We start from the raw sequence: 13,640 nt of genomic DNA, 5'->3' as shown, positions 1-13,640 counted from the left end.
CTTCTCGTGTCACGTTTAATTGATCAGCGAGTTGTTGTTGCGTTTGAGCGTCATCCTCATCCAACAATGCTTGCAATTCACTGTCTTGAAACTTTTTCGGTGGTCTTCCACGTTCTTCGTTCCTCACGTCACAATTGCCACTTCTGAATTTTTTAAACCACTCAAAGCACTGTGATTTACCAAGAGCATGCTCACCGTAAGCTTCGACAAGCATTCGATGCGATTCTGCAGCAGTTTTCTTCAAATGGTAACAGAAAACCAATGCTATCCGCAAATCGTAGTTTCCAGGCACAAAATTTGACACGTTCAACGCTATTACAAACTATGCTGTTGTATGAAACTTGTATTGTTCTGAGTCGAAAATGTTTGTGAGATGTCAACAAAGACTTTTGGCATCAATGACGCAGTTTAGTGGTAACTACATTATCAGCTAGGCAAATTCCGGTTTCATACTTACAGGCCTGATATATACGCGTAAATATAATCTCTGCTTTGTAAAACGATGGCAAATTCAAACGAAGAATCGTTACGCGCCCTAAATTCTAATGTTAACCCGACATATATATATCGGGTTCACATTATTATTAGGGTTAGGAGTGTGAAACGAATTTTCATTTGGATTACACATTGTTGTTATACAATAGAGAAGACATTGACTAGTGCAAATATAATTATTAGTACAAGTGTGAATATTCCAGAATTGACAAGTAACCCCGGTGATTAAACACTAATGACAATGATCTTAATTTCGATAATGAATCCGCGGTCAACGGGATAACAAACTTTCTTTCAAACTTTCTTCCAAAGTCTAAGTTGGACTCGATTTACTTGTCTACGATTCAAGTATTACTAAACTAGCTCTTTGTTAAAACGTAAATATTCACCGAGCGCAAAGACGCTAAGTAACTCGCTAATACGACCTCACGAGAGAATGACTTTCCGTCGCGATGATGCTGCAGAGGAAAACTATGATGGGGTGTGTATAAGGACACGAGATCATCGGATTCGTCGAGGAAAGCCTTCGTCCGGAAAGTGAGGGAAATTGGCGTTACTGCTAGTTGGTCAATTTCCATGTTTGTGGTTAGAAAAGGATGCTAGCTGCCCTTGAGGGAAAGTTGCGGGAAGCATCGTTCGTGAGAAAAGCAGACTTCCCCTATCTTCCCGTAGTTGGGACAAAGACTGTTTGTCTGTTTGAAGGACTTTAGTTAACTAAATCCTAAGATTGATAGCGGCTCCTCAGGCTAGCTGCACATGTAATGTGGAGATGCATCGACATTTGGTCATCATCTTACCCGGAGAATAGAGTCTGCGTATAGCGAGCTACGGGACAGAAACCGTTGTAATGTTTACTGTCGAGTGCCGCTACAACTATTTCTTTTAAGGAGAGCTATAAAATTACTCCATTCCTATGTTAGGTAAAAACGTTCATTCCGTGACCGCGGCTACGTTCAGCGATTTGTTGTCGCCTCGAGCCCAAGCTCATTATCACAAATCTCGAACAATTATAATCGAGCTAAGTTATAGAGGCTAAAATATTGAAGTTTTTCCGAAGAATTCCAAAGAAAGGCCGCGGTGTCCTTTCATCTCCGACACGGCCATCCTGACGATCATACGTCCTCGGGTGTAACTAAAATATTGGGTTTTCCCACATTAGACTCGATACAATTAACGTTGTTTACAATTTAGTTAAATGTCCAAATAAACCAAGGGTCCAGTTCAACAGCAAATTTTGTTCGGTGATTTGGTAACAAAAGGAATAGAAGAATACAAATTAGTAGCAACATGATTAGTATTCAAAATGCTAGTTGCATCCTGCGGGTTATCAGTTTGATCGCAATGGCCTGATGGGCCATTATCGATTTCGCACCCAAATGAATCTCGTTTTTCTGGATCGCACGACCACACAGGTCGTGCGTTTGATTACATTGTCGCCCCGGGTGCATGTGAACCCATCACACTACCTCATCAAGGTTCATAGCATTATCACTCATGGTGCATGTGATCCCATCACACGATCTTAACAAGCTTCATAGCATTATCACTCATGGTGCATGTGAACCCATCACACGCGACCTTACCAAGCTTCATAACATACTCGGCTAGATGTTATGGTCATTATGCTTATGATCCTCCGAGATCGGGGTACTCATATCGCCATGGTCACTGTTCTCGCCATCGCTACAGACACCCAACTCAGCGGGAATACAACTATCTGGCATTTTTCTCAATCTGTCGTGACTGTATTTATAGGATCGTTCACTGTCTATTGTTTTCGAAACGTACCTATCTCCTTCCAGTATTTTAGCTATTACAAACGGGCCCTTAAATTTTGGATCTAAATTAGATTGATTTTATTTCCTCGTTTTTGCGTAATACGAAATCACCAAGATTAAACCTAACTACTTTAGCTTTAGTTTTGTCAAATCCACCTTTATCGTACCTAGCACTAATTTCTATGTTCTCCATTGCCTGCTGTCTTACATCGGAGATATCTACTTTTTGTGAACATAAGTTTCAACGTACCCATAATATGCTCTACCTGTCCGTTGGCCCTACTCGCACCAGTTGAGATTAAGTGAAGTTTAGTGTTTACCTTGACAGAAATCTTGGAATTCTTTGCCAGTAAAAACATCTCTCTTGATTCGCTATTATCCGGCAAGGACCGCCGAATAAAAATATAGCAGACTTAAGTGTTTTAACGGTACTAAGGGAATCTATTTTACGAGTATGATGCAGATATACGATATGTGAAGACGTCGACCAAAACAATGACATATTCTTTCGAATCACTTTTACTGCTTAGTTTGCCCGTTATGTCCATGTGAACTGTATGCCAAGGTATGCTGGTCTTAGGTATAGGATGTAATTCAGTTTGTAATTTACCTGAACTTGCCTTCGAAACTTGACAAACATGACAGTTCTCTACGAATTTACGAACATATTTCGCCATTCCTTCGAACCAGTAATACTCGTACAGCTTCTCAAGCGTTTTATCCTAACCTAAGTGCATAGTTGACTGGTGCACATGGTTAATAACAGATCACCTAACGCCTCTTGGGACAATGGGCAAGCAGAGAGTTCTGCCTTTTCTTTGTATTTTACGATAAAGGGTACCAGATCATAATTCATACACATTTGCGACATCTTCCGCGAGCTCATCATTTTGCAATTTAGTGACGATTTCTGAAATATGAGGATCCCGACATTATTTACCTAACAGCCAATCTTCTGAGATTTCGACCACATTAACTTCTTTTCTTTGACTTTGTTAATTATACTATGATCAATATCTATAGGATTCCGCGGAAAGAAATCTACGTGAGCCATTCGTTTACCTTCTCGATACACAATGTCAAAATTAAAAGTTTGTACGTAAGCCCAACACCTGTAACCCTGTCATTTAAATTCACCTTATTACTAGATACCTTTAAGGAATTACAATCAGTGACAACAAGAAATTCTCGTTCGTGTAAATTGTGGGGAAAATGTTTAACAGCATTTATAACTGCTAACGTCTCTAGCTCATATGAATGATATGTAGATTCCGCAGGGCTAGATCTTTTACTGTAGTATTCTACTATTCTACTTTTTACCTTCATCCTTATGCATTTAAGCAACCCCCTTATCCATCCGAACTAGCGTCAGTATGTAATTCTATCAGATAATTAGGGTCAAATATCGTTAACACCAAAATATCTGTCAGGACGGAAACTATCTTTTGCCTCAGCTTTTCGTGCTTATCTGTCCAAGTTATTTTTTTTTTTTTTTGTTACCGGAAGTAAGTGTGTATAGAGACGTGTGAAAATTTAGAGACGAATTTTCGGGAGAAACTAAACCTATGAATTGCCAATGCTGTGTGACGGTCGTCGGTTCAGGTAAAGAACTCAAGGCTGGTATTTTACCCGGATTGGGACGAACTTATTCGTTATGGATTACATATCCCAAGTAGAGTACCGATGTCTTTAGGAAAGAGCATTTAGAAAAATTAGAAGAAAATCCGACATTTACGAGGGTATTTAATACGGTGTACAATCTTTCTAGAGCTTGATCTATGGAGATATGGCAATAATTAGAACATCATCCAAATAGACAACAATGTACGAACGGCACGTTGACTGCCACGCGTGTTTTCAAAGAAATCTCAAGAATGATCTCTCGTTTCGTTTGTTCACAACATTAAAACCACTAGCTGTTGTTGAATATAATGAAGAAAAGTGTGGTATAGATTATTCCGACCAAATGGTTTCTTATGCCACCACAATTAGAAGAGGGATCAAATGATACAGAAGACTTGGCATGCAACTTCGTCTGGGAATTTCTGTTGTAAACGCTTTGATGGTTTACGAAATTGCAGCAAGAACATAAATATTAGAATATTTAGAAAAATATTAGTTGCAAAATTATTAGGGTTGTTTGAAAATGCAAAAATCCTTGTTTTCGACGGAGTCAGCATAATATCGCCGTTCGGAAAAATGATTCCGGAAGAAACATTAGACGCGCATGCGAACTATGTTATGCAAATAAAAGACGTCGAATGGACCGAATAAAGGCACAAAAGAATTTGAAGGAAATAACAACTTATTGTCCAAATTGTCCATCGGGGGTAACCAATGCTGTATACTTCCTAGAATTAGGATGAATAGGGATTTGGTGAATCCCGCTAGCCATGTCCAGACTAATAAAGTATCTCGCTTTTGCAATCTCGCGATTTGTTCCGCAATAAGGGGTAAAGGATATCGATCCGCGACCGTATTTTTATTTAGTTCTCGAAAATCTGCAAATCATCTATCTGAACCATCGTTTGTCTTCACGTGTAACATAGGGCTCGCGAACGATGAATTACTAGGCCTTATGATATTTGGCTCTAATTGATTCGCTTATTCTCTCACGTACTATTCTGCGCTCTTCCTCGCGAAATCTATAAGGACTTCTTTGTACGGTGATGTTAGGATCAATTAATTGTATTTCTAACTGGCCTGTATTTACGCGAGTACGTAGGAAACCCGTAACGAATGAATCTTTGAATTTTCGAAAAGAAAAATTAATCGATTTTCATCACTACCACGTACATCAGTGTCAATTTTCCTCTGACACAGCATCGGCACCGTAACTTACTTATTCTTCAACGTTAGAATAGTCAACATGTCAGTACCGGGTTAGTCTTTTCCCTTATTGCTACGTCAACTAGAACAAAAACTCTAAGAGCCTTGCTCGATTACTAACGAATATTGTGCCAGTGTATCGCATCTCTATACGCCAAATCATTGTCTACAACGTATATGACAAGCAACGGTGTAATTTAAGTGTTAAAAATATATAGTTTTTATAACCCTGTTAATCGCAGAGTTATATCCTCTCCCTATCTCAACTAAAATCAGGGCATCGATCAACTCGTGGTGTCGATTATTATAATCGTAATGGGAATTTACAACTCCCGTTTCTTCACGATTGCGTCTCCCCGCGATTGGTCTATTGCGCGATTTCGTTCTATAACGTAAGAAATTTTCTGGTGGTAGATCACACCTCAATATTAATCCACCTTCTATAAAACAGTTTAAAAAACTTAAATCAGACGTTACAGTTGCTAAAATCCCTACAAACCATTCTTTCCCCAGAAATATGAAACTCAACCTATAGTTTCAACTAAGACGCTAATAATCTATTACAAAAAAATAACTTGCTAAAATTTCTTTCTAACTAATAAATAATTATAATGTAGAACAGAGAATCTCCAATCTACTAAGAATGAGTCAGAAGATAAATCTTGTACCTACGCAATAAATTTTCATTATCCTAAAATCTATTACGTCAAATATCTCGGCAATGACAAGACTATTCTCGCCATTCATTATTTATCTATATAAATCCTCGCCGTTCTTTATCTCTTGGACGTTTCCCTTACAAAAGATATCACAGACGCGCAATTTTTCTAAATCTACGAGTAACCGATATATGCTACACCGATGGTGTTTACAACGACCAAGCTCGTTCGCGATCGTATAAATTACTTTAGCCGAGTAATTTAATCGCGTCGCATCGCACAGGTTACATTCTAATTAACGAAGCGCAGCATGGAGGAACAGATAGGAAGAAGAAGGAAAATCGCGGCGGAAGCCAATAACGAGCTACGTTCTCAAAAACAACACGCGATAACCTGTTTCGTTTTGTAACACGGTGTTGTTCGATCGAGATTAATTCGATTGCATCGTAGGCCGCATCCGTTCCCACGACTTTATCAGGAACCGTCGTTGCTGTGGCTCGCGTGTACAGTGTGCAGTGTGCATGTACAGTACGCATATAATCGAAATGCGCAACTAGATCAAGTGGTAAATGAATTGATGAAATCCATTTAACCGCGTGTCCATCCAGTCGGAATTAGAATAAGTTCGTAAAGCGTCCGTGTATTATCGAAGTGATGATAGGTCGTAAGTTAGCGTTTGCGAAATTTCCTGTTTTGCTTTGTTGATTTATCTTTCGGGGGATAAATTAAATTTTTCACAAACGCGATTTGTTTAGGAAATTTCAGACTCGATGCACTATCGTTGAACTACAGATGTTTATACACAATGTACATTAAATGCACATGCATATTTTCGCAGTAATTGACTAATTATTAAATTAGTAATTTTGAAAATTCCTTTAGGTCTGTGGAGCAGTTTATTGTTGGAATTTATTAACACTGACTAAGAATGAGAGACTGAAAATCAGAATAAGCAATTTAGAAAATAATTATTTACTCATTGTCAAAATTTATTGTATTTCTGGGATCAAATATAAATAGTATACGGTATTACTTTTAACTTTTCATAAGAAACAAATATTAATGATTGTATTATGTATGTTGTCACTTGAAACATGAAATTTTATCGACGTTATGATAATTGAGATTCTACATTATTAACCGATGGGTATGTATAGGTGGAAATGTTGGAGGAAGATTAACGTTAAAATCATATTTTTTACATTTACATATTTACACTTTTTGCAAAACACCAATGTCCAGATTATTCGTAGGGTTATTTGGTCTCGGATAGATATCCTCGAGAGCAAGAATTTCATCGTGAAACGAATGCATCAAAGATATTGTAATTTATCTTTTGGCTAGTGAGCGATGTATTGCTTCAGGCAACAATGATAACTCACTCGTTCAAGGTCATGAATCGAAAAATAGCGGATACAGGTCACGTTATGTCCCTTTTTTTGTCGATTAATAGGGAGCATGTCAGTGTTAACGGCCAATAAATTGTCTTATTTGATAGAAGCTGGCTGCAGCCCGAGAATATCATTTTTGTTGATACACAGGCACATTTCTGCGGGAAATTTCAATTTCTCACGGATGCATGTAGTTTTAGGTGAGAGAAGAATGAAACAAAAAAATGTAAAATGAAAAGTTGGTCACTCTTTGAACTCTTGTTCAAACGTTATAAGTTTCGACCGATCATTTATCTTATTCGCTCATTCAAATTGAACGGTTTGCTCTTAAAACAGCCTTTAACCATATACGGTAACGAACATATAGGTAAATAGAAAAATTCCTCATTTCACGTTTAATTTAATTTAGTTTATAATTATTACTCGAAATAAAAATTGGGAAAAATTGAGAAATGTTCTACACTTATAGTGCTTCAAGGTATAAGAAATGTATTTTTAGACAAAAAAGAAATCGAGATAAAAAGTTTATAATACAACAAATTGAATCTACGATTAAACATTTTGCTATTTATATATTTATTTCATCGTATATTATGCAATAATATAAACAATATTGTTGCGAGTACTTATTTAGCAGCCAGAGTGGGAGGAAACAATGTCTTCACTGTATAAAGAGTGAACCTTCTGGAACGTTTAATACATAATCCGATGAGTTCTAATCTCGCAACAGTATTAAAATTCTTCTAAACACGTAAGTTGAAAAAATATCTATTGTATGTATGTTTATGATAGTTGACGATTTAGTGTCGCTTTGAGGAAAGGTTAGATAATGCGTCTAATATCGATGTTACAAAAAGCTGTTGAAATATGTTTGCGGCGAATACGTTGCTATTTGTCAATGAACATATGTAATGATAAATAATAACATAATAATAGTATACTTACATACGTAATAAATAATAACATAATGATAGTATAGCAATCTTTACTATGATCCTCGTAATTAAAAATGTACAATGTTCGTGACAAATGTTTTTATGTAGTTGTTCATTGTAGTAGTTTCACGACTATAAAAGACAATAAGTTGTGATAAAATCACAGATCCACCAGATGTTACATTACCAAACGGGATTCTTTTCCTGGGATAACCGAATGACAATATTATTCGCTAACAGATTGAAATAGTCCATTTAATGCTACTTGCTGTCTAGGATACTAGCTGTCAAGATGCTCTTCTGGTTGTTCACAGTCTGCGCGTTAGGATGGTGCATGGTGCAGGTAAGGATAAAATAATTGAATAATTAACTTTTTCCTACAAATGATGTATTAAGTCGTGTAGTAAGTTTATTTTCTCTTTGGAGTAATATTTTATGAAATACTATAAAAACGTTTCACGTTGTTCAAAAGTTCGAGGTACGTTTGCTTTTTGGATGAAACAAACCTATTGTAATTATAACCATTTTTTTAGTAGAAATAATTACAGTTTGAATATTACAAGAAAATAATACATTTTTAATTTTAATTTAAGTAATTTATATTTGTTAATATAAGGCAGATTACGACATACTATTGGAAGATATTGACTGTAGTCAAATTAATGAAGAATATATAAAGTCATGCGATCTTGAACTAAACTATGATAGCACATATGGGGCTAGTCTGAACGTGTATGTAGAGATCATTAAAACACTTCCTGAGGACACTAAGGTATGTATTTAAAGTATTTTCGATTACAGTATCATAAATAACGATTAATCATTTAGCTTAAACAATTTAATAAAAATTTCAATACATTAGGTTGTCCGAAAAGTGTCTTTCTTTCGCAAACGTGTTTTTTTACAACAGTGCACCTTCATGCACAATCGTGATACCAAGTCTGTGAAATGTCGCGGTGTTTATCTCAACAGAACAAAATGGATCGTACGTAATTCGACAAAATAATATAAAACAAAAAACGTTGTGCATCTATTATTTCCTCATAAAACGAAAGAAACCTTTCGAACAACCTAATATATGTAGTTGTAGTACAACCATCTTACGTCAACTAAGATTGTCGCTCTAATTTTTTATATTTCGTATATTGGCTGCTATTTCTACCTACATATGTACGTGCATATAAGTATCTTGCTATATTCGAAATTTTTCTACAATTGCTTTGAATATTAATCATTTTTAGTTGTTTAACTAATAAAAACATGTAAAAATTTGTAGTTGTTAACACATATTCGAGTTTATAGTTTAAATGTACATTTACCTCAATGTAACAGTAATATCATCAAGTGTTTTAATTACTTAGCGCTGTGAGTAGGAAATAACTATGATACGTAATACCTACCTGGAATACCTACTTACAAGGGAAGAAGTTTTTGTAATGTAATCATGATTACTAACCGTAAGTTAACTTTGCATCTCATTGAGATGCGTCTTCTTATCGATCTCTTTGAATAGAGAAAATTCCGCTTTCTTAGAGGAAAATGATGAACGTATATCCATTGAAAAAAAAATGTTATTTGCATATTTTCTTCTTACAAGTATTCAAACGATCATTATAGCGAGACCAGTGAATTCTCTAATTAAATCTCTTTTTTTTATTTGAGTTCTTCCAATTATACATGAAAGAGAAATAAACGACGATTAGATTAAAAAAAAGATATATGTATGTATATAGTAATTAGGTAAATTAATTATGTGGTTTTAGAAAAGCTTTATTAAAATAGAAATAGCTTTTATATTATCTTCTCTATTAATAATATGTATTATAGTTTATATTAAAACAATAATCCTACCACGAAAACGGAGTGATTAAAATAAAGGTTAAAAAATTCATTATATTATCATGTAACGCATGTATTATTATAATACATATTATGATATATACAAGACATATTAATTATATCTCCTTGTAATAGAAACGATATGAAATTATGTAAAATATATATAATATATAATATATATAATAGATATTATATATATAACCTATACATGATAGATTACAGAATTACTCGTATCATTAAATTAATATTCGTATCATCAACATTTGTTTTATAGGTAACAGCCGACGTATTTACGGTTCGAATGGGTGAATATACGGTTGATCTTGGGCTTCATGTAGATAAAAGTGTTTGTGAGATTGTAGCGGATTCAAAATCTATAATGGTACCTATGCTAAGAGCAATCGACATGGATAAAGATAATTGCCCTCCGGACCCGGTGTGTAAACAATTTGATACTCAAAAATATAATACAGACGAGAACCTTAATTTATTTTTATCAAAGAGGAATTAATTATTTTTTCATCCATATTTTATTATATGCCTAATAAAATACAAATTTTGTTTTTTATTCTGATAAACTATTTTACAATATATGTACATATGTAATGAGCAAAGAAAGAAATCATCTTGTATTACATACATTTTTCTGAGAACGTTAGGTAATTAACTTTATAATTTATTACATTTTAGGGGGTTTACCAACTAGAAGACTACGTAATTGACAACATGGATGGTTTACCGCCATCACTTCCCGATGGTCATTATTTATTTAATATGACATTAACAAACGAAGATACCACCATAGTGCACATTGATGTTTATATAAGAATATACTGATCAATTTTTCGAACCTATGTTCGTATAGAATTCAAAATAATGTTTAAAATAAAGATTGACCAGCAAGCATACTATACGTTGTTTACAGTATTTTAAATATTCTTACTGAGGTATCTGCTAACTTATAGTTATTGAATTAGCGTACGTATTTTGCTACATATTGCAGATGAGTTGCGATTTTACGGATGAGTCAGTAAATGAACCCTCGCAGCCAGGTCACCATAATTTGATCTATAGATCGCTCACCGTATCAGCCGACTCGCATCTTACAGAAAATAAAACGACGAAAACAAAACAATGTTATTGCAAAACTATCTGTCTGTGGATCAATTTAACCCAGCATTCGGGCTCTCCGTTGCTATTTCACTATTCGGTACCCAAAAAATTAGTTATGAGGATTCATAATTGATTTTTACTAACCTTTCAATTGTCCCTTTATGAAATCAGCAGATGACCCAATATTTATGTGTATCTATACATACTTGCAATATTTATTTTCACCATGCCACTTTAATTATAATCTCTTTTATGTTTTACATTTTAATTATAATCATTTTACATATTATAACATACACTCCTTGTCAAAGAGATAGCCCAGGTGTGCTATCCTTTATGTTTTCGCACGTTCGCGGGGAGACACGATCTCGAAGAAGCGCGCCAACGGGAGTCGTAAATTCCCGTTACGATTTGCTAATCGACGCCGCGAATCGTTCGATCCCTTATTTCTTTTGGGATAATAAGGGCGGTTAAATGAAAGATAACGCTGCTGCTAACAGGTTATTATATATTTTCACAAACCAACAACTTCGGTGTAACACAAAATGAATATTTGCTATGAGGTGACTACGAATGAGTGCGACCTGAGTCTCTAGACGGATTATCACGTATACTGATGGATTTGTCGACTCACTGTATTCGAATTGCTGACCGCTTGACGAGATGCTTGATTGAGACTGACTGATCTTCGGGTGTAAACCCGGTCGAAGGATGTTGACTGTTCGAAGGATGTAAAATCAGTGATGTTCGGAGACGATGCTGTGGCGGAGGAAAGCTAAGGATGGGTGTGTCTAGCGCACGGGACCATCGGATTTGTTGGTGACGATTTTGACTAAGGGAGCGAGGGAAATAGTCTTCGTTGTTAATTAGTTAAACGAAGGGTCTTAACCGCCCTCGAGAGAAAGTGGTTCGTGGGAGGAAAGTTGCATCATACGTGAGAAAAACCAACTTTCCCTTTTCAAGCCGTAGTAGACAAAGGTCTTTAGAAATGCTTTGGAAACAGACGTTTGTTCAGTTTAAAGGACCTCGACTAGGAAATTCCTGAGATTTATGGAAGGTACTTGAGACTATTGAGGGTATGCGGTGAGTATCCGAAGACATCTGGTTGCCATCTTGCCCGCGGTGTGTGGCCTAGGCTAGGTAGAGTGTTACGCGACGTAACACTTTAATTTCTCAATGACGCGTGTAAAGTTTTTCGTCTGTAGCGTATAATATTAAAACATTATGAGCTCAGAATATGCGGTTCGTTGAAAATAATTAAAAATATTATGAGGTTTAGTGTGTAACAAAAAAAAATTGTTTTATTCTAAGAACGAAATAATAGCACACTCTGTTAGTATGTTTAGAAATTGCTCAGTAGTTTATGATCTATCAACGAGTAAAGATAACAGTGCAATATTATATAAATTTGTAAGTATGGAACGCGGAAAAATATTAAATAAGTCTGAAAAAAAGCAAATTCTTGAACTAAAGCAGCAACAGTTGTCAGTAGCAAAAATATCGAAAGTAATAAGAAGAAGTCGTAAAGTAATACAGAATTTCTTAAAAAATGTTGAAGATTATGACAAAAAGAAAAGTACTGGTCGGCCGTTATCGTTATCCGATCGTGATAGGCGAGCAATTTTGCGTGTAACTTCCAACTCGCAGTTAACAACAAAGCAAATAATGGGAAAATCTAGTGCTTTAGATTTGGGTATGGTTGTCACGTAATTTTTGGGTTGGTTGGTGAAAATAAAATATAGTTGAGTCGTAACACAACTATTAACTTGGTTTTAATCAACCTTTATTATGAATTCAGCAATCACAATGTAACACGCACTGAATTAACATAAATCACAATTCACTCCAACCACGTTATGTCAGACTTAGTTACAACGATACATTAAGTACGCGACTTATAAGAGTAGAGACCGACATAGATATGTTGACTATTCTAAAGATACAGAATAAGTGAAGTCTTACTGACGATACTGTGTCTGAGGAAAGCTAGGGGTGGGGGTATCTAAGGACAAGGGACGGAATTTACGACAGGAAATACTCGCTTGGTCCGAACGACCTTAACTATAAAAATGCCAAGTGCCCCTGGTAGGCACTTAAGACTATTGAGGGTGCGCGCCAGGGATATGCAGGTATCTGGATGCCATCCTGTCCGTGGTGTATGGCCTGGTCTCTGATATGAATTGACGTTACATGGTCGTTGTCACATAAGCAAAGTCAGCCTCTGTTCTGTTCTCACATGTAACTCAATTTTGTTTTTTTAATTATTAATATTTTGGATTATGCTTACCTGAAATGTAATTACAAAGCAACTTTCTTTTCAATTTAAAATTGCATTCAACTGCCAGAATTATGAGTGAATTACAATACATTGTTCGCATTCTTATGAATATCAAGGCCCTCTTTCTATTTCGTCGGGCAATTTTCATTTTTAACGTATTGAACATTTAGAGATGCGGAACTAACGTGAAAACAACAAATCACACAAGAAAGTTCGAATATTAATTTTGTAACGACATACTTTTTATTTACATATACTTACATCGGCGATCATTAAATAAGAAATAGATGTATCATCGATAACACAATTTCAGGACCCATGTT

The 13,640-nt window shown here is 35.5% G+C and overlaps 1 protein-coding gene across 2 annotated transcripts; it reads left to right on the top strand.

Annotated features, from left to right (window-relative positions):
* The first annotated feature begins 7,815 nt into the window (after positions 1-7,815).
* Positions 7,816-10,834, top strand: LOC117158191 (uncharacterized). Of its 2 annotated transcripts, none has more exons than XM_033336842.2 (5): positions 7,816-7,903; positions 8,254-8,430; positions 8,704-8,859; positions 10,201-10,362; positions 10,617-10,834. In XM_033336842.2, the coding sequence occupies exons 2-5, from the start codon at positions 8,380-8,382 to the stop codon at positions 10,761-10,763; spliced, it is 516 nt and encodes a 171-aa protein (XP_033192733.2). In that variant the 5' UTR covers positions 7,816-7,903; positions 8,254-8,379; the 3' UTR covers positions 10,764-10,834. The 2 variants fall into 2 exon arrangements, with proteins under 2 accessions (XP_033192733.2, XP_076480482.1); XM_076624367.1 differs by having other exon boundaries at positions 7,862-7,903; positions 8,364-8,430.
* The last annotated feature ends 2,806 nt before the right edge of the window (positions 10,835-13,640 follow it).

The sequence above is a fragment of the Bombus vancouverensis genome, chromosome 14 (assembly GCF_051014615.1).
Source record: "Bombus vancouverensis nearcticus chromosome 14, iyBomVanc1_principal, whole genome shotgun sequence".
Classification (NCBI taxonomy): domain Eukaryota; kingdom Metazoa; phylum Arthropoda; class Insecta; order Hymenoptera; family Apidae; genus Bombus; species Bombus vancouverensis.
The sequence above is the reverse complement of the archived record's forward strand: the minus strand, read 5'-3'. Positions and strand labels throughout refer to the sequence as shown.

Excerpts from the sequence above, each read along its gene's own strand:
- LOC117158191 (XM_033336842.2), top strand. The coding sequence starts at position 8,380 with ATGCTCTTCTGGTTGTTCACAGTCTGCGCGTTAGGATGGTGCATGGTG. Across the intron at positions 8,431-8,703 it reads TAGGATGGTGCATGGTGCAG|GCAGATTACGACATACTATT; the intron begins GTAAGGATAAAA and ends TGTTAATATAAG. Across the intron at positions 8,860-10,200 it reads CACTTCCTGAGGACACTAAG|GTAACAGCCGACGTATTTAC; the intron begins GTATGTATTTAA and ends TTTGTTTTATAG.